This window comes from Hibiscus syriacus, unplaced genomic scaffold (genome assembly GCF_006381635.1).
Source record: "Hibiscus syriacus cultivar Baekdansim isolate YM2019G1 unplaced genomic scaffold, ASM638163v2 tig00117056_pilon, whole genome shotgun sequence".
NCBI lineage: Eukaryota > Viridiplantae > Streptophyta > Magnoliopsida > Malvales > Malvaceae > Hibiscus > Hibiscus syriacus.
This window is the reverse complement of record NW_024063539.1, coordinates 7,625,154-7,653,097: the sequence shown is the minus strand read 5'-3', so window position 1 is coordinate 7,653,097 and position 27,944 is coordinate 7,625,154. Positions and strand designations below refer to the sequence as shown.

General features: G+C 31.8%; 2 protein-coding genes, 2 non-coding genes and 3 pseudogenes across 4 annotated transcripts; 2 read left to right on the top strand and 5 right to left on the bottom strand.

The window, feature by feature from the left end:
* Nucleotides 1–5,569: 5,569 nt before the first annotated feature.
* LOC120198494 lies at nucleotides 5,570–8,502 on the top strand (annotated as a pseudogene).
* Nucleotides 6,358–6,436, bottom strand: LOC120198667. The gene has a single exon (XR_005523390.1). It is a non-coding gene; the product is annotated as a small nucleolar RNA R21 (small nucleolar RNA).
* Nucleotides 8,503–8,695: 193 nt separating the features above from the next.
* Nucleotides 8,696–8,767, bottom strand: TRNAM-CAU. The gene has a single exon. It is a non-coding gene; the product is annotated as a tRNA-Met (tRNA).
* Nucleotides 8,768–9,366: 599 nt separating this feature from the next.
* LOC120198493 lies at nucleotides 9,367–11,633 on the bottom strand (annotated as a pseudogene).
* A 1,820-nt stretch (nucleotides 11,634–13,453) lies between these two features.
* Nucleotides 13,454–16,630, top strand: LOC120198183. The gene is made up of 7 exons (XM_039199547.1): nucleotides 13,454–13,802; nucleotides 14,489–14,629; nucleotides 14,717–15,082; nucleotides 15,282–15,527; nucleotides 15,752–15,844; nucleotides 15,982–16,182; nucleotides 16,314–16,630. Exons 1-7 carry the CDS (start codon nucleotides 13,500–13,502, stop codon nucleotides 16,527–16,529), a joined length of 1,566 nt encoding a protein of 521 aa, XP_039055478.1. The 5' UTR covers nucleotides 13,454–13,499; the 3' UTR covers nucleotides 16,530–16,630.
* A 259-nt stretch (nucleotides 16,631–16,889) lies between these two features.
* On the bottom strand, nucleotides 16,890–18,395 carry LOC120198492 (annotated as a pseudogene).
* Nucleotides 18,396–22,756: 4,361 nt separating this feature from the next.
* LOC120198318 (1-acyl-sn-glycerol-3-phosphate acyltransferase-like) lies at nucleotides 22,757–25,543 on the bottom strand. Its single transcript, XM_039199655.1, has 6 exons — nucleotides 25,299–25,543; nucleotides 24,808–25,153; nucleotides 23,613–23,762; nucleotides 23,444–23,542; nucleotides 23,272–23,364; nucleotides 22,757–23,197 (listed from the first exon to the last, which is right to left on the bottom strand). Exons 2-6 carry the CDS (start codon nucleotides 25,138–25,140, stop codon nucleotides 22,961–22,963), a joined length of 912 nt encoding a protein of 303 aa, XP_039055586.1. The 5' UTR covers nucleotides 25,141–25,153; nucleotides 25,299–25,543; the 3' UTR covers nucleotides 22,757–22,960.
* Nucleotides 25,544–27,944: the final 2,401 nt, after the last annotated feature.

Sequence of the window (27,944 nt, the reverse complement as noted above, 5' to 3'; positions counted from 1 at the left end):
AATTACATTATATTATAAAATAATAATAAATTACTATTATAATATTTATAAAGTGAATTTAGTAGTTAAATAAAACAGTATTCTCCTTAAAAGTATTAAATTCGAGTAGTTGTGTTTTGTGAGATGTGTGTGTATGCATGCAATGATTAAGAAATATCCTGAACATATACTATCTTGTAATGACCTCTGATACTAAAAATTAGTAATATAAAAAAAGTGACGGTCATCTAAGATGGACGTCAATCTCCTGGCTTGGAATATATTAAAATTATGATCATATAACTATTTAAGTTGTGTTTTGTAGATCGACTCTTCCTTTATATTATGTCGTCGAGTTATTGCTTCAAATATTATATCGATGAGTTGCTTAAAAACAATGACGGTACCAGTAGACATCAACTAAATATAATTTTGATCATATCCTAATTAGCATATGATCATTTTGTAATTTTAAATAGTCGTAAGGCTCAATCGAAAGACTATTTTGTAATTTTCAATAATTAATGACTCAACAAAACAACACACCCTATAATCATGAATTATTTGTGTATATTTTCCTAAAATATAATATAATAAGTGATATAGAATAAAAATAAGAGAAATATTTCAAATACTATCAAATTTCAAGCACTTGTTTATACAATTAAACTTTTAATTTTATCAATTTAATTTTAATATTTATTTTTAAGTACAATTATAATATCCAATCATTAATGACTTAATAAGAAAATGACATGTTAATTATACATTGTGGCGATGTTGAGGTAATTACCTCACCAAAAGATGAATGAATGAAAATGAATAAGAAAATATAGGTATCTAGATGAAGATTGGGATGAAGAAAATAAAAGAATATTGAATATTTTAGGTTTATAGGTTGTTTTATATTTTAGAATTAATCTTACAATTTAGAATTTTAAAAAATCTATATATATATATATAACGAAATATCAAATTGACCTAATGGTTAAAGTTTAACATCTTATTCCATAGGTTTAGAGTTTAAATCCCTCTAAGTACAATATTTCAATATTTTCTATATAAAAATGACATCATTTTGATAGTATTTGAAATACTAAAATCAATAATGAATTCGATAAAAATTTAAATAAAAATATTAAAGTTATTAAGTTATTTCAAACTAAAACCAAATTAATAAGATTTATATAATAAAAAGTATAAATTTTAGTAACAAATGAACGTCCTTATTTTATAAAATATTTAACTATCAACGAAAATACTTGTATAATGATTCGAACATACAAGATTGTATAGTATAGCTAAGCTCACCAAAACAATGATCCCATTCATATTTTTAAGAAAAAGAAGACAGCCTCTACTTCATGGAGTTCACTTCAAATGGCTAATAACTAATCCAAATGAATGGCTTGAGTTTTCCTAGCTGTTTTCATCTCAGCAGCAAGTCTTTCAACCTGATAATACGTGCTTCCAGATGCAGCCCATGGTGTTTCATTTGCAGCCTTTTCTGGTTCACGTGTATATGACAGTGGAATCCACCATAAGTCTTATCAGCTTCTTCCTCGAGTTACCCTACATTTAGGAGAATCCAGCTATCTTTATGTCATAGTTGGGGGGGGGGGGGAGAAGCACGAGGGGAAGAGCATTGGAGATTTAGAAAATAAATTAAGGATTACAAAAGAAAAGTATAAATTAGGGATTAAAAATTCTGAAATAAAGGGTGAAGAAAATGAGTCACATGCTGATAGATAAGATGAAGCTAGAGAAATGAGGCCTAACAGTTATTCAATCGGCAATCCAGGAGAAGAATATGTCTTAGTTGTCAAGCAAACGTTAGTCTTAATACACTGTAATTATATAAAATTATGTACTAGAGAAGGAGAAAGTTATATTTTGATTGAATGAATTGTAAATTTCTTTGAATATCTTCTTTTCTCTCCTTAATATTTATTTTCTTTGTTCTTCGTCTATCTCCTTTATCTATTCTTCCTATAATTTTCTTCTCTAATCACACTAGGGTCATAACAAATTGGTATTCAAAGTCATCATTTCTTGGTAGCTTGAAACAAAGAACCAAGGTATGACAAACTCAATTAATCTTTCTACGATTCAAAAGAAGCTTGACGATCTCACCAAGATGGCAAAGCATACCACGACTAAATCAACTCCTCCAAAATGGTGGGAGGCACAGAATGCTTGCATAATTAATTTGGAGACGAAAACGGATAAAACCCATAGAGCAGTGGAGTAGATCTTCCAGATTCTGACTAGTACAAAGAGTGAGCAAAAACAAAAACAGAGGGGCTGCAGTAATGTATCTCAGGTGTTCGACAAAATGCAAGCAAAAGAAGCTAAGCCATTCATTATTGAATCATCCAACCTCTATGATGGTCAAGATCCTGCAAAAACAAAAGCTAAGCAAAAACAAGCAATGAAAAACAACATAAAGGCTACTATGATGGTTGATGAACATCTACCATGTTTATACACTTAAAGAAGTTTGTTTTATACCCACAACTGAGCTGGAAAGCACTGACTCACCACTTAAATGTTATGCCGAAATTGTAAAGAGTGGTCCCAACAATGGTGTTATGATACTTCACTGTAAAGGGCATAAAATGTTTGAGAAAACGTTAGAGCTTCAGCATTTGGTACATCATAGCAGTGGTGACAAATTACTCAATCGTGGTGCTGAAAAATTCAGCATATGTGAGTCTAAAAGGGTACACGTCCAATGGTTAAATCAATACCAAAGTCCGAAGCCTTACCTCTACATGGATAGAACAAAAATTTGGGAGGAGTTGAATCTGAAACAGAGACTTCTTCAAAATCAAATGAAGTTTCAAGAAGAGTTGAGAATGAGAACAATCACTTATTATAATACCAACTGAAGGATAGACCATTATCAGTCGAATAATGTTGTTGCAAATGTTAACTCCCCGCGTTGATCGAAAATGACCCAACCGAATATACTACTTTTGACAATTTCATGGTTCAACAACTAGATGGAACTCAAAATGACTGGGGTTGGTGTAAACAAAAGCTTGGCATAAATGTTATTATTGTGGTTTCCCTTATTGTTTACCAAGTTGGAGTTGAAGTCAAGAACATTATTGCTTATAAATACATTTCTAACTTTTTTGGTAACCAGAAGTTGATCATGTTAGTCCCTGCTTTCAATTTCATTAATGGTGGTTCACATCCAATAAATAAACTTGCTATGCATTAGTTGATGATTCTCCTTATTGGAGCATCATCCTTTAAGAGGGCCAGGAAGAGGGATGTGGAAGTCTACCATCACTACAGATTGTTATCGAGAAGAAGTATGGTCAAAAAGCAACAACTGTCGGTGATAAAGGTGATTTTACTACTCTTACTATTCATGAAAAGAATAAAGGGCTTGATCGAATTGCCTTTGCTAAAGCTAGTTACACAGACAAAATTGTTATTAGAATGAATGTTACTGTATCTGAATTTTATGGAGCACTTACAACCTATAACTTGAACTTCAATGAGGAGACTAATAATGGTTCATAAAAAATCTCAGAAAATGTTCTCAAAGATTTATACAAGTTTTTTGTTTATAAGTACCTTATGGTAGCAAATGAGGATTCCTATGAGGGTAGTGATGACTCTGATGATACATAGAAAAGTTTTGATCTCTTCGTTGTTCAGCTGCTCGAGTTCCTGTTGGCTATTATGAGTCGCACAAAATTGGTAAAGATCGTTGCAAATAATATTGCATAATTGGTATAATACGCTATTGCTTTTCTGCAAGTTACAGAACTGCTTGTCTATATGTGATCGACGGATGCCAACTAAATGGTAGTGGATGAGGATGATGTCAATAATAGCTATCGTGTCACTGACGCACTTTTAATATAAAAGGTGGTTATTTGTTGTGAGGAAGAAGGTATTAATGCTATTAGTGTTGTAAGGAAAAGATCTAGTGAATTTAAACAAGAAAATACTGGTGGTTATGTACTTTGGTGGAAGCTAAGGGAGACTACCTTGCTTGCTCTGGCCTCTTTTTCCAAGTAATTACTTGAGTCAGAACGAGTTTTTGGACTTACAAAAGTGAGTTTAGGGAATCTTCTCGAATAAGTTATTAATGAAGATTTAATTGGGTCTGTGAATATTGATACTGACAATAATGGTTTCAAAGAGCCCAATGATTCATCTTTAGAATCCGGGGCATCAAACCAAACTGATATCAAGTGGGTGCTTACATTGGCAAGGTTATTGTTCGAAAAACGACTGGATGAATCATTGGGTTCTCAAGATGAAGAGGAATGCATAATCAAGTGGAAGGTCCCAAAATCTCATAAGGGTGGTCATGTATTGAGGAAATTGTTATCTCAATTCATCAAAGAAATTGTTCAAGGCGTAAAGGCGCAAAGCAAAATGGAAATTTATGCGAATAAAAAATTGACATTTAGAACTTTGAAGGCCGGGGGCCGAGTTTACAAGAAATTTCAATCTTATCATCAAACCTCACTTGTTATTCGTAAGGGATTAAAGTTGACAACAAGGTTCTATAGTTCTATGGTGCTCGACAAACATAGAGAGAAGAAGCACAATCAAGTGCAGTGGATAAATTTAGAGTTAAAAACGTCACTGTGGTAAATTATATTGTACTTAAAGCACAAGTCCTAGGTTTTTTATCCTTGGGGGCAATGATCATCTATAGAGGGAGGAATTGTAAAAAATTGGAGAGAATAGAAAAAGCATGAGACGAAGGGCATTGGGGATTCAGAAATGAATTAAGGATTGTGAAAGAGAACATGGAATTAGGGATTAAAAATTCTTAAATTCAGGGAGAAGGAAATGAATCACCTGATATGCTAGCAAATAAAATGAAATTAGAGAAATGAGGCTCAATGGTAATTCAATTGACATCCCAGGAAAAGAATCTTCCTTAGCTGTCAAGCAAACGTTAGCCTTAGTACATTATAATTATATAAAACCATATACTAGAAGAGGAGAAAGCCATGATTTGATTGAATGAATTGTAAACTTCTTTGAATCTCTTCTTTCTCTCCTTAATCTTTATTCTCTTTATTCTTCATTTATCTCTTTTCTGTCTTCTTCTTCTAATTTTCTTCTCTAATCACACTAGGTCATAACACTTTCCAAACCTTTAAAAGAATCACAGCTGGTTTATGTAATTCAGATGGAACTGAAGAATTCTCCATTTCCTCCTGGTTTTCCTCCCAAAGCAGACATGCAGCAAGCCAGATGTTCTTTTAATGAAGATAAAGCTAACCTAAAGGTTCCTCCTGCTTTTCCTTCCAAATGCTCTGTTAGCAAACCACATCAGGTTTACAAGCGATACAGTCATGGACCAAAGAAAATGGGTGGAAATCATGAGAATTCGGCTAATCATCCTCAAAGTCTTTCATTGGATTCTGATGATGAAGATCAACAGACAATATCAGAAATGTTGAAATCTAATGACAAGTTTGACAATACGGAAAGTCGAGGTGCTTCAGACAACTCTTCATGTCAATGTTCAGTTGCAGATAATGAGCTCCCAAGATGCAAGATGATAACAACACTTGGAGAAGAATAGGCTGCAAATGGAGAATAAATGGTAGCTGCAAGTGATGTAAAGTTGGGAAGCAGTGGTTGTCCAAATGAAACAACATGGCTAGATGATCTGGAAGCACGTATTAACTCAAGTCATTCATTTGGATTAGTCATTGTTTTTTTTTTTGTTTTTTTTTTTTTGTAATATCTGATCATCCACTCGATAACTTAATGCTTAACTTTTGGTGAATCAAGTTGGTTCAAACATGTTACAGCAAGAAAAAGAAAAGCTTCATTGCAGTATCTAACAACAACATCCATGAATTTTGAGCTGCTTTTTTAATCTTTAGTTAATTTCAATTTCCCTGCCATCATCTTTCTCTTCAGTTCTTCATTGATCAACACCCTTCGCTCATACAAATAAACAAACTATCTGTTTCCAAATGTTGAAAGATTTTTCATATCTACCCTGTTAGCAGAACACAAACTAAATCGAAATCAGGCAGATTAGACCTCAACACAGCGTTAAAAGACACCGAAAACATTAGAATCTCAACGGCAATGCTTAGAAGCTAATCACCGAAGCTTAAAAAACTGGCATTTCAATCATCATAGGATTCAAACCGGTAAAGTGATCGATAAAGAATAACATAGAATACCAGGCTAAGAACCAAGTACTTTATCTATATTTTTTTCCAGGTTTAGAATCACTTAGAAAAGGGAACTTCAAAACAAACAGTTTCAAGCACACGAAGAGAAAAAGTGAATCCAAGCGTTAAAAACAAGTAAACAATGAACAGAAAATGAATGCTACCAACAACTTCAATTTAGTGGTAAACTATGAGTATGATTCCCTCAGACTCATTGTTCATCAATGGAGACATCAGCCCACTACTTTTAATTATGGAAATTGTTCTTCACAGGGATTCATACCAAATTAGAAGCATAAAGAAAACAATTAAAAATGAGATGAAACTGAAAAGAATAGCATCCCTCAAAATCATATATTTCATCAAGATAAATCAGGTTATCAACTTTTAAAATAAATTAGAAATTCATCATTGGGTATTAAAAAACTACGATTGTTGATAAATAAGATATCTTTACTTCCAGAACCACCGCATCCGTAGATTAAAAACAGAAGAAAGGACACTATTAATGAAAAGACATCTCTGGAAAAGCAAAAGAAGATGAATGATGGATACAGAGAATGCTATGCTAAGCTTTTGGTAAGTCAGAGATTAGGGTTTCAGTTGCTTTATAGAAGTAGATGATAAAGTAAGAATTGACTCATTTCTTCTCCTCCATGTATAACTAAATAACAATTAGCCATGGCCTAGTGTTTAAGCCTGGGCCTAGTTGGATGGAAGCCATCTTTAGCATTTTCTAGCCCAAATCAACTTCTTGGTTTGCATTGAAATTTAGAAATCAACCATAGAAAAGTTATAGCCAGCAAAGGTTAGACAAATTGGTCCAAGTTAGATCCACTAAATCCCTCAAATCAACCATAAAATTTAACAATATCTTAAATTTATTTTCTATATTAGTTACATAATATAATGAATCATTAGCGAGTTTATATAATACTCCCATTTTTCTCAACTTATGCTTTATATATATAAAGAGAAATTGTAGATAAATAAACAAACATATATCGGTTCTTTGTTAGCTCAATTGAAAAATGAGACACATAGAATCAAAGAGTAAGAATATGGTTCTGGATTTTGTTGTACTAGTTGTATTATTGATCTTATGTGTCAAATCTTAAACCGGTGAGATTCATAATAAATTGTATATGACGTTTATTCTTCTATTGATCCTGAAAATCATGCTTTAAAAGGTAGGTATCTCTCATTTTCTCTATGTTCTTTCTTTTTATTTTATGATTGTAGTCATTTGATTGGTTCGATTGTGTTTTTTAACTGAATTTTGAAGTGGATCTTTTTGTTGCAATTATGGTTCTTTCACTTGTTGACAGATTTATGGATTTTAGATAGTGACAAAATTTACACCATTTTTAATTAAGTATTGATCCTATGCTACCTTGAGATGTATTTCATTAAATTTGACCAAGTATTATCGTATTGGATTGACACATTTTATGCTTAGGTTGAGAATTTTTTTCTAAAATTAACTTTTTGATGGTCTGGTTACTTCACTAAATGTTGTTTGTTTGAGTGATTTTTCTATGATTTACTTTATTTAATTAAATTGCTTCTATGATTAGTGTTTGCTAGATACTGGTGTGTGTGGTTAAATGATTTTTAAACTGCTATTATAGTGTATTAGAAGGGTCTTTGAGTTGATTGCTCGACTCTGAGTCAGTTTTGTGTAAGCAATTCTCTAATGGCTTAAAATATCGAATAGTGGAATATGTTCATGATCTTTGGTTTCGTTTCATTCTCTTAGGGTTTTTCCATAGAATCCTCAACTAATATTTTAAACCAAATCTTGAAGTATATGAATCATCAATCAGATTTATCGGTTTTGCCTTATATTTATGTAAAATAAATGTCTTATTGCAGGTGTTGAGGTGGTTGTACTTTACAAAACCCGACGAAGTAGTAAACTACCAGGCTTTCACAAACGCTAAGGGGGGTATATACCGTGGCAGAAACAAAGCACGAGAATGCATGCTTGTCACTACCACTACAACCATCCCGGGGAACGCAGTACCGGCATCAAGTTGACCTATAATCGCCCATCAGCTCATTTCCACGCTGTCAGACCATTCGTATACCAACCCTCAGTGTCCCCGTCCTACTGCAGAGAAACTGCTAGTGAATAAGTATACTTTTAGTCGCAATCTTACATGTCTTACACAGATGCAAACAATAACGTTGTAACTTATATGTGCTTCGGAATACCGGGAAAAAGTGAATGTTTCTGATGATGGTTCACCTTGTTCCGTGCTGTGGTCTACCTTTGACAAGCACGGATTATATACATGAAGAAAGAATTATGAGTGCCTTAAAATTGTTGTAAGGTGATATGTAACAGTGCAATCAAATAAAGTTTGATTTTTCTTTTTTACATATTGAAATGTAATTATGAACTAGAAATATGAAACATATTATTTCCAGATATATTGCAAAATATAAAAAGAAAAAAGTAAATCACGACAAGACCCATAGCGTGTAGCAGATAGCCCAAATCACAAATTAATGGAAAAAGAAAGCAAAACACTTATCAGAGCCAGGTTTCGATCCTGGGACCTGTGGGTTATGGGCCCACCACGCTTCCGCTGCGCCACTCTGATTGTTGACAAGAAAAGCACGCTTTATTTTACTTAATCAATTGAATTTATGAACTAGAAACGGTGTAATTGTGATATAGTCCTTATACTATGTTAGAATTTTAATAATTCTATTTAAATTTGACAGTCCAAATTCAAAATAACAACAGTTTCTTACATTAAAGTATTGAGATGATTTTTTTTATAACAGCATTCATTTGATATAAGTTTATTATTATGTAACTATAATTAGATTTGTAGGTTGCCTAGTAAAAAGTATTTCATAATTATTTTTAATGAAAACAATTAACAATGTTACTAAATTCCAAGTAGAACTGCATTATCAATTTATAAGTTATAACTACTATTAATATTATAAAAAAATAAAGGATCATACTATAGTAAATAAAAAGTAGAATGATTAAATTTCAAATTTGAACATAGAGAATGTACTAAAACCATAATTAGACCGCGTGAAACCAAAAGTTCCACCAGAGGAAAACAGAGAAGGATACATGGTAATTCTACCTGCAAAATGTATAATATCTTCAAGCCTTTTCTAATAATGTATTTTATTGCAGGAGAAGCCCATGAGTATATCATCTATACATCAAATCCTGAACTCCACAAAAACAAATCATTGACATATGTCATTGGAATGTTTGCTTATAATTTTCTTATTATAGAAAAGGCGAAAAAATTCAATGAACTGTAACTTAAGAGTCAGCCTCATCCGTCTCTTCTATCCATTCAGTTCCAGGCTCACTCCAAGACCTGGGTCCCACCCCAAGCTTGAAAAATATAATCATCTCTAAAGTCTCGAAAACCTTGTTCTTGTCCAGAAACTCATTGCAGACACCGCTCACGATGCAGTAGTTGCTGTTTTACGGAGGCCTATGGTGTGCAGAATGTTGCGTCCGAGAGACAAGTACACCAGCATCTTGTAGCGCCGCCACCAATGGAGGGAACTTGCTCTTGGTGCCATGAGACTAGGCATGAAATTGTTGGCTAAACATGATGCAACCAGCACACGTGGTAACAAATCCTTGAACAACAGGGTCATTGCAAAGAATATCTATAGGAAGCACTATGAAAGTTATGCTACGAGCCAATGCATGTAAGTTGTTAGCTAACTGGCGCCTGGTGATAGTCCAGGGCCATTTGTGGTGGCCCTGGAATCCTTCAATTTGAGAACCGAAAACCGGAGTCGATGCATCACCGTAATTGTCAATCCCCCAATGGTAAACACCAGACAAAAGGTCGGCTAAAATATACCCAACATAGCCTGCTATCATAGGTTCGAGCAACATATGAGAATCAGCTGCACCCATATGAGTCTTGGCTAGTGAAAAAACAAGTGTTGTGCAACCACTTGCCACCCATGCCCGGTGAGACCATGTTGATTGCAAACTTGGGTCATTTGGCAAAGGAGGGCCACCGCTAGGGATAACCATAGTAACCAGGTCCGGTTTAGTCTCAAGCCGTGGCCCAATGACCAACCGGTTCCAACTGGACTCTAGCTTGGCCGTGGTAACAGCTGAACATGTCAAACGAGCAGTCGGGCTCAATCGTCGGCTAGTCGGAACCTGAGTCAGAGACCTCGATACAACCGTGTTGACTCAAGATAGACATTGAAAGGGTTTGTATGAGAGAAGCTAAAAGTTTAGTGAAATGAAATGGCGATGTTTAAAGAATGTTAAGAGAATAAAGTAGTGGCCACTGAGCAAAGGCATGGGGCTATTGAAATCCGGAAAGCGTCATTGTTTTCATTTTCCTTCACCAAAAGCAAGGTTTATACGTATTTCAAACTAAGGATTCTATGATGTTAACAAATAATAATTTGAGTGATTAAATTCGATCTCATCATACGTATATGTAATGTATGTGTTTTCATCCAAACAATTTTTAGAAATACTAATTAAATATTTTTATTTTTTTCTATAAATATCTATTCGTTGAATTCATGTGCTAAGAAGAATAGAGATGCAGAATTTGAGGTTGTAGTGAAAAAAATGAACCGTCCTTTTCCTAGATTTGTTTACATTTGAAACTCCTAGATTTGTTTACACTTGAAACTTCAATTGAAGCTTCCAAGTAGCCAAAGATAGGGTAGGAATGTTCAAGTATCCTCAAGCTTATTCATACAATTAGGGTCTGTTTATTTCACTGAAAACATTTGCTGAAAAATGTTTTATGTTAAATGAATTTATCTTCTCAAAAACATTTTTCTGAAAAATGTTTCACGGTATTTAGAAGATGTTGTATAAACCATTTTCACTAATTGATAAATTTTCTAGAAATTATTTATTACAAATATGAAATATAATAAATAATATTATTTATTATAAAAACATAATACTATTATTTTAAACATATTAGAATAGTTTATTTAATAGTATTTATGTCAATATTATTATTAAAATATTATTTCTCTAATTTTATAAATAAAAGTATTAAGACTAGTATATTCTATTAAAAATATTATAAATTATATTAAATATATATATATATATTAAAATAAAATTACTATATTATATTTTTAAAATTATTAATAAATATATTTTAACGATTTTTATTAAAATATTATTAGACTATTATATTAATATTAAATACATAAATAATATTATTCACTATTAATAATTTAATAATATTATTTTTAAGAGGTTAATAAATAATATAAATTTTATTAATAAGTTATTATATATTATTAAAATATGATTATAATAGTATCATATATTATTATAATATAATTGAGTATATATTGTAATAATAATATTATTATATTATTAAAAATATTAATAAATATATTTTAAATATGTTAATAATTAATATTTTTATTAAAATGATACTAAAATATCGTATTAATGTTAAATACATAAAGCAATACCATTTGAGTATTTTATGCTTTGAAGTGAAAAGTTCGAAAAATGACTTACGAAAAATCAAACCGTAATTCACTTTCCAGAAAATACAAAGAAAATTATGTTGACCATGAAAATGTTTTATATTGATCAATATGTTTTCCTCCAACCGAGCCTAGAAAATGGGAAAAACGTTTTTCGGAAAATCTTTTACGTGAAACAAACGGACCCTTATATGCCAACTTTGTAAGATAAATCTAATTTTTAAGCTTAGTTTTTTTCTCTCTCAATAATTAATAAGAGCAAATTAAGATTTTGCTCCTAATAGATACTAAATCTTTAACTTAGGGGAAGAAATCAATTGAGAATATTTAATCACTTACTATATAGATTGTTGACAAAAATATTTAGATGTTCATAATTATTACAAATATATCATATTTAAATTACGATAAAATTTGTGGTTATTGTATTATCATGTCCTTTTATTATGCTAATGATTATATGTTTATTTTTCACTATCAATAGTATTTTTTTTTAAATTTTTTAATTATTTAGCTGAATTTTGTAATCATTTTCATTGTATGTTTCTATTTTTCATTATTCAACAATAGTGATATTTTTATATTTTTATTACATGTTACTATTTTGATGACACGTAACTCAATCATGGAACAAATCTGGTCAAAAGTAATTAAATTAGATTCTTAATTTATTTGGAGGGCCACAAATATATTTTTCCATTTAAATGATGGTTATAAAGTTTAAAATGAATTATTAATTTTTGGCAGGGACTATTAGTGCAATTGTTTCATTTAACTACCTCTAACAATTATATTTTTTGTAATTAATGCAATCTCAATAAGTATAATTATAATCCATCATTTCAACACACATTTAGATTAATTATAATTTTATTAACAATTTTTTTTTATTTTTAAATAAAAACTAAATATTTTTATGAATTGATTTTTTTTAAGATCAAACCTTAACCGGGCCATGACCACTTCCGTTCGAAACAGGGTAATGCTGTAATGATAAATTGGCACTTTGTTGGAATGAAGTTTCCTCCTTTCTTTCTCTTTTCAATTGATTTTGGTCTCTAGTGTTTTGTCTTTACTTCTTTCAAATATAATTATAATTCCAACTTATAGATATCATTTTTCTATAGTTTTAAGAATATTATTTTCATATAATTAAGAGTAACTTAAATATACAATTTTAAATATTTTATTTTTATTTTTTAATTATCGGTATATCATTTACGTTCGTTTTTAATAAAATAATTATAAAATCATTAATTATCATATAAATACAAATATATATTATATAATAATATGGTAAATGATAACTAATATTATTGAGTTTAAATAAAACAATTATATAATTTTAATAAATTTAAAAATTATAAATAAATTGAGAGAAAGATAAAAAAATTAATTTAATTTTAAATAATAATCTTTAAAGCCGTGATATAACATTAATTATCATTTAAATCATATCATATTATTACGCCGGTGTTTATATGATAATTAATAATTTAATTAGCATAAGATATAACTAATAATATCGATATTTTGACGATAAAGTTTGAATGTTTAAAATTTTTAGAGATTAATTTAGAATAAAAATTATAATTTTATGATAAAATTAAAATATTTAGAATTTAAAACTTAGTCTAAAATTATAATTTGAAAATAAAATTAAAATATTTAAATATTGATTTAAAATAAAAGACACATGGGACAAAAGATGCAATAAGCTCAAAATAATTACAAATCTTCCAAAAAGAATCACAGTAAATGATCTCGGTATTGCATACAAAATCATGATAACAGGAAAAAATAAACTAAAACAAGTGTTTCTTCTTCTTACTTCTTAGTGCTCTCTCAATCATGGCTTCTTCTTCTTTTCTTCGATGTTGCATGCTACTTCACTTCTTCTTCTCACATGTCCAAACGGTGAAAACACCATTTCACCCTCGAGATGTTCTCCCTCTATTGCCGAGACAGGTTTCATGGCCGATCCTCAACTCACTCAACAGCGCCGTCGACCTTTTGCCAACCTTTGTCGGCTCCGTTTCGTCCCAAAACCACATCGTAAGCTGGAAAGGTGCGTGCTTTTATGAGAACACGGCTTGGATGGATTTCCATAACAAGAGTGGCAGTGAGTGTGGTGGTGGAACTCTCCATATCAAGGTAACACCTTTGGCCTTTTTCTTCTTAATGCTTTGGAGTTTTTTTTTTTTTTTTTTATAATCTGGGATTGCACTATTGCTTTGTTCGAGTTGAAAATGCTTTAAGTTCTTAATTTCTTCGAAGTTTTTGAAGCGTTCTTGTTCCTGGGAATTGCTTGGTTTGAGCTGAAAGTGCTCCAAGTTTGAATTTTTCAGGTTTGATGGATCGTTATTGAGAATGAAACTGGAGAGTTGATTATTTGTGAACTTTTTTCTTACACAAATGAAATGCAACAAGTACTTTGACTATAGTATTAAATTGCGGTTGCCATGTATGTTAAAAATGGGGTTGCAGAGTGGTGATTGCAGTTGTTGTGATGTTGTCTGTGATTTGTTTTTTAAAAATCACAATGATTTTAAATTGGGTATACGATTGCGATATAGCGATAAGCTTGAAAATTGTTATGCTGTTGTCGTTACGTTGTATTGCGACTATAATTTAATACTATTTAAGTTAAAAAGAGCATTTTGGTAAAACTAGGTTTAATACTATTTAATACTACTGCAGATATTTCTTGATAGGTTTTTGTAGCTTATAATATTTGCATAACTCAGGCCTATAATGGTGCGAAATGCTTATCTATGGTAGAATTGTTTAGAGTTCTTCAGCACAAAATGATGTGAAAATGATCCAATGTGCTTATCCAGGTTAGCAAAGCCCATAGTTGGACTTGTATGGATCTTTATGTATTTGCAACTCCGTACCGCGTAACATGGGATTATTATTTTCGATCTCGGGAGCATACACTCGAAATCAAGGAGTGGGAAGAGAGAGCCGAGTATGAATATGTAAGTTGCCTTTCTCTGTTAGTTTTGGTTTGATCATGCATCTTTCATGCAAACTCTTTCATGGTTTTTATGGTGTGTTTAAATTAGGTGAAAAACAGGGGAATTTCTATTTTCCTGATGCAAGCAGGGATGCTTGGAACACTTCAAGCTCTATGGGAGGTCTTCCCTTTATATACTAACACTCAATGGGGTGAGAATGCCAATCTCGGGTTTCTTGAGAAACACATGGGGGCTACATTCGAACCACGACCTCTGCCCTGGAACACAAACATTAGTGTCGACGATATACACTCAGGAGATTTCATGGTACTATCGAAAATTCGTGGGCGATGGGGTGGTTTCGAGACTCTTGAGAAGTGGGTTACTGGATCATATGCTGGTCATAGTGCTGTTTTCCTAAAGGATTCTGAGGGGAAGCTATGGGTTGGTGAATCAGGACATGAAAATCAGAAGGTAATCTTAAACCTTTTAGTTTATATATCAAGTAAAGTTGTGTAAACACATTGTTTTATCGAGCTATGCTTTATGTTTTTGTAGATAGATTCCCACTGGTTTTGTTGCACTTGGAAATTGGAATAAGTTTCATATTGCTATAAAATCTTTCTTTTGGTATTGTGACCGAGTGTAGTAACATATCTGTTCTGGAATGTAGGGAGAAGATATAGTTGCCATTATTCCATGGGAAGAATGGTGGAATTTCGAGCTGAACAAGGATGAGTCTAATCCCCATATTGCATTGCTTCATTTGCATCCTGATGTTCGAGCCAAGTTTAATGATACTGCTGCTTGGGAGTATGCACTAAGCATGGAAGGCAGACCATACGGCTATCATAACATGCTATTCAGCTGGATAGACACCATAGATGGGAATTATCCTCCTCCGTTGGATGCTCACCTGGTATTTATATATTTAACTTGAATGCCTTACGTTAAGCTTATAGTGTACGGTGCTAATATGTTGGTCTCGTACTCTCATTCTTCCACGTTTTTCTTGCTTTCTTCATCGTTGCATTTACAAAAAACAATGTTGTCAATGCATATGACTCTTCCCCTCTGTTGCAGTCTCTCACTTTGTAATTTTCTCAGTTCATAAGATTTGAATGTTTCTGTGCAATGATACAGGTAGCTTCTGCCATGACAGTTTGGAGTCAAATGCAGCCTGAATATGCTGCTAACTTGTGGAATGAAGGATTAAACAAGCGGCTTGGAACTCAGGTATGGTATATCTTTCTCGATTGGTCAAACTTATTGTGGAATGTTCACACAAAATATAATCTGAATTGTTTGCGATTTACGTCTTGAAGGTAACATGCATTATCGTTTCTTTGTTCTAATTATGGTCGTCACGGCAGGGTTTTAATCTTTCTGATATACTGGTGGAAACCGAAAAGCGTGGATCATCATTTGATCAATTGCTGACGGTTCCTGAACAAGATGATTGGATATATAGTGATGGGAAGTCAACCTCGTGCATTGCTTTTATCCTCGAAATGTACAAGGAGGCGGGACTTTTTGATCCTATTGCTGACTCTATTCAAGTCACCGAGTTCACGGTGAGCTTATTTTGAGTGAAGTCTTTGTCTAAGATTGTAGGATTTCTCTTCCGAAATACAGATTTTTCATGTATCCATGCTCCAATCCTTATTGCTGACTCTTTCTGTTTGAATTAAAACCAAAAACACAGATCAAAGATGCTTATACTCTAAAGTTTTTCGAGAATGATTCAAGCCGACTGCCAAAGTGGTGCAATGATGCAGATGATGTAAAGCTTCCCTATTGTCAGATTCTGGGGAAGTATAGGATGGAACTACCGGGATTTAATTCCTTGGACCCGTACCTGAATATGAATGAACGGTGTCCTTCTAAGCCACCAAAGTACTTCAGGCCACAAAACTGCTAGACAGTGGTCGACCACTACTTTTAGTTCATCAACTGTACTTTGAGTCGATCGTACGCAAGATGCCTTGAGAAATTGTGTATTGGTATCGATGGTAAATATGGTGATCAATCTAGGAGTTGAGATTTCAGATATTGATTTGTTACAGATGATAGAAAATGGAACATTGATGCTGATAGAGTCATTCTGTCAGATATTTTAGTTTTATGTATGGAGCTGTAATGTCTGCTTGTTTAGTGACATACGCTTGGTTCGAGTATTTGCGGAAAACCAGCTGGACATAATCTCATTTTCAGTAATGAAGCGAAATAAAGTTCAATTGATCTGCAACATAAATCTTGCAAGTTTCTTTGAAAAAAGTGATCAAGAGATTAAAATATCAGAGAAGTTTCCTAGGACTAATCTGAACAGGTAATCCTTTAGCTGGGACAGGCATTGGATCCCTGCTGAAACTGTTGCTGAACATAGTAACTTCCATGTGAACCGTGTAATTATATAATGAATCGAAACAAGGGTTTCAATCCTTGCAAACTCGTATCCTGGACATATCCGAGGTCACCCTCCGAAAGGAATGAAGCAGTAAGGTGGAAGCGAAGCTGGATTCTCAAATCTATTTTGATCGAACTTTGATGGTTCCGGAAATATGGTATCATCCATTTGTGTCATGTCCGTAACCCAGAGAACCTTGATACAAATCAGTGACTTATATCAGTGTGACACCATAACAGAGAAATGGATGAATCTGAAACGTTGGAAGAAAATAGAATGGTATGTATGGTTCTGCTTACCAGCCAGTCCTTTGGAATGAGATATTCGCCATACTCGATATCTTTTACAGCTTTCCGGAAGCCACCGAAGATTGGTGGAAACAGTCAGAGTTTCCATGGCAACTTTCCATGTGTATTTCATCTTGTCAAGGTCTTCCCATGTCAGAAGCTTCCCATTAGGCTTGTTCTTTGCTATCTCTTCTTGTTCTGCAACCAGAAATCAACAAAATCATGTCCATTTTCTGCAAGATCGTTTCGCGGTTGGAATCATAATCTTGTAGAGTTAAGAACGTGTCGATATTACCTTGAAGAACAGCTGCATAAACGGCAGGATCATTAGCGAAAAGGCGCATCAAGAAGGTGAGAAGAGCAGACGAGGTGTCATATCCAGCAACCATGATGAGCATAACATTGTGAATAATCTCTTTCTCAGATATTACTTGTTCGTTTTTCCCATCGCGAATGCTAAGAAGACAAGTGATGAGGTCTTGGCGAGGTGAAGCACCATTCTCTAGATCGACTCTCTTCTCGGCAATGAGATGTTTCAACAATGTAACGGAAATCGTCTGCAAGTTTCTCTCTTCTCGGCCCTCTTTCGATTTCGAATAGGAGAGAACAGATTATGTTGAATGTATGGGTCTTCATCAGTGGTAACACCTATCGGGACGGGAAAAAAAACATCACATATGATATTCCCATGTTAGACAGCATTTTATAGCATGTTTTGTAGCATACCGTGACATGTTCCTGGCCATGCCAATGCATCTCAAGGTGATTCCTGACTTCTTCATCCATCTTTCCAATATAATGCTTCAACGATTCCGGTTTCAAGACCGACACGAGAGCATCACGAACACGCTTATGATCTTCCCCGACCAGTTCCAAGATACACCGGTGTATCTACGATGATGGTGTTCATGGTTGTGTATGAGAGGAGCCGATCCATGGAGAGCAAGTTATTGACCTTGGTATTGTTGGCTTTTGCCGTGGAATCTTTTCATTGCAATGGCCTTAATATACCACTACTACGTTTAACAGGATAATCTGCCTATATTTTTCTCGTTATGTTGTGTCTTACTTTCCACCTGTAATTGGATGACATTGTGTTGGTATAAAAGTACTTTTTTTATTTTATCATTTTAAAATTTTTATTCAATTTTATTCTTCATTGATCATTCTTTGCATCTTTTGCGACAACGATGTATTCATTTAATTATTTTATAATATTTTTTTATTTTTCTAAAAAAACTCACGAAAAATAAGTACAAGACTTTATTATTTTTGTATTAAAAATTTTCTCAGATTTGAGAGTTTTAAGATGTATGTTCAAAAATTCATATAGTGAAAAATATCTCTTCAAAAAACTAAATAATATATATCGAAATTAGTTTTATTAGACAAACGTTCAAAAAATTAAAGTATTTGAATGTGTCGGAATCGTCTTTTGGTTGGCCCCCGGAATTGGGCTTCTACTTATGAAAATGGATTAGGAGTCGCCACCGATCATTTATTTTAAAACAAATGGATTGATCGGATACCCTATTTCTTACATGATATGCGTCTTACCTTAGGGGTTTTGAAAACGTACCCTTAAAAAGTCATGAAAATGTTAGATGAAGAATAAAATAAATAAAATAAATAAGATAAGATAAAGAAAAAATGAAAATAAAATAAATATAATCTATAAAAAAATATAAAAAACAAAGAAAATAAAGACTAATGAAACAAAGATAAATAGAAATAAAAACATAAAAGAATAAGATAAAGGAAAATAATAATAATAAAAAATGAAACTATATATAAATGAAATAAATAAAATAAAAACAAAAGAAAGGTAAACAAGATAAATATAATATATATATATATATAAATAATAAATTAAAATAAAATAACATAAGTAAAATAAAAAAGTATATATATACTAATATTAATAATAAAGAAAAAGGAAATAAAAAGAAAAATAAAATAAAATGTATATATTAATAATAATGAAAAATAATATATATATATATATATATATATATATATTTGTAATTAAATATAACACTTAAATAAATAGAGGTAAGGAATAATAAATAAATAAAGTTAAATGTGGAGGGACCGATTTGAAAGAGAATGTAAATCAGGGGTTAAATTAAAAGGAATTCGGGGTTGATTTGAATGAAATGGACATAAATTAAAGCTTTTAAAACTACGAGGGAGTAAATGAGAATTATCCCTATTTCGCTCGAAAACACAGGGGATCCGCTCGGGTCATGGGTCGGCTTCATGGGTCATACAAAACCCAAGAACTAACCAAAAAACATTTCATTTTTCATTTGAAGCAAAACACCCCTCCCCCATTTCGTTTCTCTCTCAAAGCATTTAATCGTGTTCTTCATTGTGAAGAACACGGCCGTCGTGTTTTCCAGAATCCGGCGATCTGCCGCTTCACCGGCTGCCAATCATCGGCGGCGAACATAAAAAAATTTGTTTTTTCCAAAAGATCTCTCTTCCCTTAGTTCAAATATCAACTTTGTTTTTTAAAAATCGTATCAGGGAGAGTAGATCTAAAAGAAAAGTTTCGAAAAGATTTGTTTTTTTTAAAGCGAAACGATTGAAAACCGAATACCACTCCTACATGCAAGCATCGATCGAAAAAACAAGGTAAAAAAATCGCACCTTTATTTCAAATGGGTTTCGAAAGTTTTACAACTATTTTGCTTTGATTTCGTGTGTAACCCTCTGTACAATACTTGTGTACGATTTTTGCCTCTAGTAATCGTCCTTTGTGTGTCCTAGTGTTCATCTATTTATAAAAAAACGCCCTATTTTTAGTATTTGATCCCGATTGAAACTCGACTTTGCTGGTTGATGAGAGTCCTGCTAACACACGCCTGTGGTGTTTTGTTTGAATGTGCGAGAAACGGCCGTGGAAAGCGGCGGGGATGAGAAGCGTGGAGCATGGGGACATGCGACGCCTTTGGATGAGAAAAGTTTGAAACCCTAGGGTTTCAAACCGGGTCGGGCTCCAGGATCTCCAACGGGTTCGGGTCTCTACTGCTGGATAGTTGGGTGATGGGTTTGCGTAGTGGGTTTGCTGTACTGGGCTTGGCTTTGTAATGATTTCGAGCTGAATATTCAGGCCTGCAATATGTAACGAAAAATAAATTAGTGGTAATAAAATATTTGTTATCTAATTATAATATATAATATGTGTATATTATGTAATATAATATACATACAACATATATTATAAATAATAACACATAAATCATGTAAATACCATGTGGACGAAAATGAGTTTTTACATAATGTTAAATCTTTAAATGAATTTTTATTCATTTTAAGTGAATTTCATAAAATATCAATCCAATAAAAAAACAAAATACTAGAATTTTAATTCTGATTTTATCAGGAATAACAACCGATAATAGACAATGATTAGCCGACATAAACAATCTAAGGAGCTGACAGTTTTAGTAGAGATTAAAATGATACACGTACTAAAATTTAGTATGTAAAAAATGTTTTAAAATTTAATAATAAAATCCAGGGTTTCTTTCACACGCTACAATTTAGTATATAAAAATGTTTTAAAATTTAATTATAAAATTTAGTAAACGATTCTTGTAGTAAACAAAAAAAAAAAGGAAAAAAGGCAAACAAAAAACCAAAACAGAACAACTGTTTTAGTTACTGTAATACTAATATAAAAGTCAAGCCAAACAGTTCCTGTTCCAATGTGATCAGATCGAACCATAATTAAATATTGGTTAGATATCGAAATATTACTCGAAATTCAATATGAACCAAGTGATCTTAGTGACTAAAGGATTATTATCATCCTTGATGTCCCGAGTTCAAACATGTATGTAGTGATATGAGTGTTCATTATCAAATAATTGAAAATATTTGTACATATATTACCTTGTATTCACCCTAAATTAAAAAAAATCAAAACTCAAAAGACAACTTCAAATTTGTCTAATATTTAAAACTTACACTAACTTAAATTGTAATTAGACCAATTGAGAAGGCAGACTTATCATTATTTAGTTCGATTTTTACTTAATTAAATATTTAATAAATTTTTATATTTTTAAATTTAAATATTAATTTTTACATGAATCGAAATACTATTAAACTATTATGCTCGTATTATTTGTCTTAATGTTTCTTCATCTTATTTAAAAATATTTCTTTATAAATAATGTAAATATATTCCATTTATATAAAGATATATTTATAAAATATATAAATTTAAAGTGTTCAAGTTTGATACTTTAATCAAGGGGTAAACTACTCATCATTGATATTATGGTCTTTTATTTTGGCCACTGGCCGGCGAAGAATTGATTGTGATGTTGATGTTGATGCTTTTTTTCAAATCTGCCTATACAACGTGAAAACGATAGTTGTGCTATACAATCTAAAATTTAGGTTAAAATAACGTTGAAAACAGAGTGTGAACTATGATAAAAATACCTAACATTTTAAATTAGACGTAATTTAAAATGTGATATTTTTCATCATATATTTTATTGCTACTTAAAATATGATTTTTTATAATATTTTTGGCCAGTAATAGAAAATGTGATATTTTTTTATAATATTTTAGATTGTAACTGAAAATATTATAAATGTTATATTTTAAGTTACGTTTAATATAAAATATTATGTTTGTTTTATCACATTTTCAACTACGTTTCGTTTCTATCGTTTTTAACTTTCAATTATTATTTGTTTAGATTTTCGCACGTGAAAAACTTCCTCATTGGAGCCTTTGACATGTGAGCAGGGAAGTATTTTGTGGGTCTTTGCCTAAATTAAAAAAAATATCATAATTTTTTTGTTATTAAGAGTGTTGAGATGATTGTGTATATTTTTACAAATTTATAAGAGATTTTTTCACAAATTATCATAGATGAATATGTGATTTTTAGTCTAAATAAAAAAATGAAATGTTTCTTATGATTTATTACATTCAAATAAACATGTCCCTAAGATATTCTAATCGTTAGATTGGTGATGAGGTGATCGTAAAGATGCTTTCACACATTCGTTATAGTTATTTCGAAATAAGAAGGGACGAATCGTAACTTAAAAAGAAATGAAATAAAAATACTAAAATATTAAAAGGAATGATACACAATCCTCATGATTCTAATGCTCTCTCCAAAAAAAATATTATGTCCCTAATAAATAAATAATCGTAAATGATCACCGGAAAGACTCATCTAAATCCTCATTAAGCATATCCTATAATTGTCATTTAGGAGTGAAAGGATAACTTGTCTCTCTTTTTCTCTAACAAAAGGAAATTTCCTTTTCCTTTCTCACTGGAATTTTACTCCATACTTTAATATTTAATCAACATCAACATCAACATCAACATCAGCGACTCTGTCTACGTCAAAAAAAATATTGAGTACCATAAGAAATCATTATCTCACCTATTATACATTAATATTTAATTTTACTTATAATATCAAGCTTACAATATCATTGGTGGATCCCTTTCTCTTGTTTTATTAAAAATTGTACACTAGGTTACTGATGCCTTAATATTATGCACTATACGTTTATGTTTCATATCTTAGGCACCAATGATACAAGTTTTTAAATGGCTATCACAACACAATCTTGAATCTTCTGTGTCTATGTTGATGGTTTCCTTCTTTAATGTCATCGGATGTGTTCGGTTTTTTCCAGAAGGTTTTCGACATACATGTCATGCACCATTTTTATATAATCATCGATCTTCTCGACCGTCCAACCATTGGTTCTTATCGGAGGGAGATATTTTACGGATATTGGCGCTGGTCTAACGCGCAAGCTACCTTTTCTCCACGCTAGATGAGTGCCTGTTAAGACTATTGGAACTATGGGAAGGCCAGACTGCAAGGCTAAATGAACAAAACCCTGCAACGTACAACACTCGTGTTTTAACACCTATGTTTGAGAAGATTATAAAACAAATACGGATCCAGTCGTACCTTTTTAAACGGAAGAAGTCGTCCATTTTTCGACCTCGTGCCCTCGGGAAAAATAACCAGAGATAAGCCATGTTTTTTAACAGCCTGAATCGCCTGAGCAAGAGACAAGAAAACGTAACTTTGTAACATTAACGACATGTCTAACAGATGATAAATGGTAAGAAAAGCACACCTCTCTCATGGACTTAATGGAAGTGCTTGGATTCGATCGATCAATCCGAAGATGATTCGCTAAAACATATAGTTGTCCGAATAAAGGGTACCATATGATCTGCAGAAAACGAGCAATTCAAATAATCGAAGTTGTAATATAGTTTAAACTGCTGACGAGTGGAATGTACCTCTTTCTTTGCGATGCCAACGGTTCCGGTAGGAGTCAACCACATAATGAGAAAGATGTCGATCGGAGATGCATGGTTGCTGATGTAAATGGCTCGTTCCTTCGAGTACTCTGTTCCTTCGATCTTTATCGGATTCCCTAAGATCCACATCTGCAATCAATTTGTGGTAATGCTAATGATCAAATGGGAAACTATTTTCCATCTCCACTGAACAAATTGCAGATGCTAGTTAAACATTGAATATATAACGTAACATTGTCTAGAGCAACAACATTAATACATCGGTTTTAATGTGTATAATTATTTATTAATTTAATTTATTAAATCATCGGTTTTAAATTCAATCGGTTCAATTAATCGACCCGGTCTGATTCCTACTACAACCGCGCCACCAGAATATTCAAAGAATTGGATGAATCTGCTAGAACATTCATCACTAATAGCTTTTGGCCAGTTGGTAAATGCTCAACCTGGCACTAAAATACAAGTGGCAAACCATAAACACAGTCTACTATGTACCTATCCAGATGACCTTTCCCATAATTTCTACTAAAAAGTAGCAAACGCTCATTTCAAGGCAAAGTATTGAATACAGAAATGTGAGAACCCTTAATAATGACCATTTATTGCATATGAATTTTTGGAGTTGAGTATTATTACTTTGAGAGATAATTGTATCATATGTCTTTAAATTATAAGTTAGTATATGTTTAATTTTTTTTATAACTATTAGAACTCACACTTCACATATATGGTTGCTTGAACTTAATATCTTAAAGAAAAATAAGTCATTTTAACTACTGAGATCACTCAATAGGTTCATACATATAATTAACTATTTTTTCATAAAAAGTTATATAATATTTTATTCAAATTAGTCAAATTAATAAATTAAATAGTATAACACATGGAACAAATATGTGATGTAAATATGAAATATATGTAAATTATTACATAAATGACATTTCAAATCTATCAAAATTTTAATAAACGTTTTAATTTGTTATCAAAATTCTTTTTTAAGATTTAATGATATAAATATTAATGTTGACAGTTAATAAGATTATGATGTAAATAATTAGATACCAAGTACATTTAATCCTAATAATTAAAGAGTAACATCAGTGCATTTTAAAATGAAACAAAAGGAGCCCATGAAAGTTAAAATGAGAGGAACGAATGAAACAAAGCTTACCAGCAATCTACCAGTTACATGACCATAAATGTTTCCTTGCCTAATTCTGTGGTAAGGCCAAGGAAGGAGCAACACCATGATTATTGCCCAAATGAATGCGGTGACCATCATTGCCAGAAAACATGTTACAATCCTTACACACGATATCAATGTCGGAATCCATCCATCATCATGTTCGTCGTCGACAAAAGCATCAACTTTTTCAAGACTCTGATCTGTTACTTCTTTGCTAGATAATTTTTGAGTTTCACTCACATTTGGACCCGATTTCGTATCCAGGAAGCTCTCGAATCTTCTGTTCCTCAAGAAAGAACCACTCCCCGTGTTCTCCATCGAAAGGGTCAATCTCTATGACAAAAACCAGAAGATGGTGAAAATTAACAAAACCAGACCTTGTATATCTATTTGATTCTTGATCATAAGAATAATGAAAGAAAAAATATATAGAGTAAAATTGTAACTAAAACTGAAGGAAGAGCATATAAAAATACTCGAAATTTGTAGCTCTTTCAGGAATTTTCTCGGTCACCAAACAGGGAAAAACTTGCAGCTATATTCCTCGTGTAAGTCAATGCAAACAGCTCTCACGTCAACATAAAAAAAGGTGAAAAAAAAACAAAAAGAAATATTGTGTTTGGAATTGGACACCAAAAGAAAGCAGAAGAAAAACGGGGCTTTAAAACTAAAACCACAACCACTAGTTTATGTTATTCTGGCGTCCGTTTCCATGAAATCAAACAAAGAACTACGTCCAAAGCAAGACCACATATATTTGGATTAGTTGGATACTGTTTATACTTATATATATATCTACACCGTATACTTACTCGTGTTTTTTTCTTGGTAATCAAACAAAAAATGTAAAGACAAAACCAGTTACAACTTTTTTACCTTGAAACAGGGGCGGGCTAGCACATGGACAACATGTGACGGAACAGGCCTCGGAATAGTAAGAACTCAAAAAATTAGATTTATTACTATTGTTACAATAAAAAATTAAATAAAGTATTATGGATCAATAGTAAAATTGAGATTTAAGGACCCACAAAATTAAATTTATTACTATTGTTACAATAAAAAAACAAACAAAGTATTATGGATCAGTGGTAAAATTAAGATTTAACGGCCTCTTTTTAAGAATTTGCACATGGCCTCCAACGTCCTAACCCCGGCCCTGCTTGAAGCTGTAAATTTTGAGAGAAAGTTAGAGAAAATGTGAGGTTTTTTTTTTCTATGGTGCAGTATGGAATAAATTAACGTGTTTTCTAAGGAGATAAAGAAGCGAACAAGTCAAAGTCAAAGACAAAGACAAACACAAAGCCAATACGAAATGGAGGTGAAAGTGAAGGTATATATGGTGGTAAAGAGGATAGAAAGTTCGTATCTAAGGTACAAAATTTTGTTTCGTTTTTTTTGTATATATATATATATATATATTTGTTAAGTTTTATTAACAATCCACTTGAATGATTAAAGAATTATTATTATTTTTTGAGATCATAAGATTGAGTATCACTTTGCAAGAATATACAAGTATATAATATCAAATAATTAAGATTTAATACACTTTCAAGTGTTTAAATTATATCTCAAATTGACTTGTGTCTAAAGAATTTTTCGTTAAAATAAGTGTCTAAAGTTTTATCCGTTATATTTTTAGGTATATAGAGTTATATATATTTTTAATTCTTTTATTTTTTAATAACAAAAATATTTAAAAAAAATTCAAAAATAATAAACCTCCTCCCCTGCGTCGTCCCTCTCCCTCCCATTCCCCCTACCTCCGACGACGACGAAGGGTCACCACCGACTAGGTTTTGTTCGGAACAAGGCAAAGAACTCAATGGTGGAGGTCATGCAATGTACGGTCAGTTGTAGTCGTCGGAATTGTCGCAAAATAGCGAAGGAAAACTTAGAAATCCGACGACCCTTCGCGTCGTTTTTCACAACGATCAACGTAGTTTCACGATGGATGAGAGACTGTGTTTTGTTTGCGATGGCAAGATGGTTCTGATGGTGTCAACGGTGACTGTCATGGACCGACAGTAGCCGATCAATGGTGATTTTTTTTGGGATTTTTTGTTTTTTTAATTATAATATTATTTGTTTTTTTTAAAATTATATGCGTGGCACGTGACAGATAACGATCAAATTTAACGACTGCTATTGTCCAGACACCTAAAAGTGAAATGTTAGAAACATTAAGCACCTATTTTAATGAAAAATTCTTTAGACACCAAAAGTTAATTTGAGATATAATTTAGACACTTAAAAGTGTATTAAATTAATAATTAAGATCCTTTAAACATGTACTATTTTATATTCAATACATACTAATAAAAAATGTTTATATTCTTTAAGTACAATTATAGAATTATAATTACAGAATCAAATTTTATAAATAATTTTTTATATTTTATTTTGAAAGTTTAATCAGATTTAATTTTAAATATAATCAAAATTTAATTTAATAATAAAATATCAAAGAATCTTGAACATAGAAAAGTTGAAAACAAATTTGGTAGATGTTTAGAAAGGGTCCAATTCATGTGGCAATTATTTGAGATTTGGTACATTTATGACCTAAATAATTTTTTATATTTTGTCAGAAAAGTTGGCCTAAATACCATACGTTATTTATCATGGAAGTGAATGTAAGGGACATGTTCCCAATTTTTTTGGTTTAATTTCAATTCAAGTCCTTGTAAGTTTATATATTAGGTAAATTCAGTATTGACTCCTTTCAATTTTAAAATTTAAATTCTTAATTTATAAAATTTAAAAATATGAAAATAGTTACAAAATTACAAGTTAAGTATTTTTAACAAATATAACAATAGAATTTTACCTCAATCCCACCTTGAAAATTTCCATGAGAAAGCTACCTATATTGTTACAAAACTCAATTTTCAAATGAAAATAAATAAGATTATTATTTCATGTTAGTAAAATTTATTTCACACAACCTTTTTTTTTAATAATCTATGATGATTAGAAGGTAAATATGTTTATAATCTTCCTTAACCATTGACAAAGCACATTTTACAAACACAACTATTCGAATCAAAAACCTCAAGGAAGAATAATACTCCTTTTAACCACAGTTAAAACCTTTGATTTTTATTTTTTGAATGAGC

Bases quoted from the DNA above. Each gene is read 5' to 3' on its own strand.
- LOC120198183 (XM_039199547.1), top strand. From the start codon at position 13,500: ATGGCTTCTTCTTCTTTTCTTCGATGTTGCATGCTACTTCACTTCTTC. The intron at 14,630-14,716 runs GTAAGTTGCCTT...TGTTTAAATTAG, and splicing joins AGAGAGCCGAGTATGAATAT to GTGAAAAACAGGGGAATTTC. The intron at 15,845-15,981 runs GTATGGTATATC...TCGTCACGGCAG, and splicing joins ACAAGCGGCTTGGAACTCAG to GGTTTTAATCTTTCTGATAT.
- LOC120198318 (XM_039199655.1), bottom strand. From the start codon at position 25,140: ATGGAGAACACGGGGAGTGGTTCTTTCTTGAGGAACAGAAGATTCGAG. The intron at 23,543-23,612 runs GTACATTCCACT...CGTTTTCTGCAG, and splicing joins TTGGCATCGCAAAGAAAGAG to ATCATATGGTACCCTTTATT. The intron at 23,365-23,443 runs GTGTGCTTTTCT...TCTCTTGCTCAG, and splicing joins CCATTAAGTCCATGAGAGAG to GCGATTCAGGCTGTTAAAAA.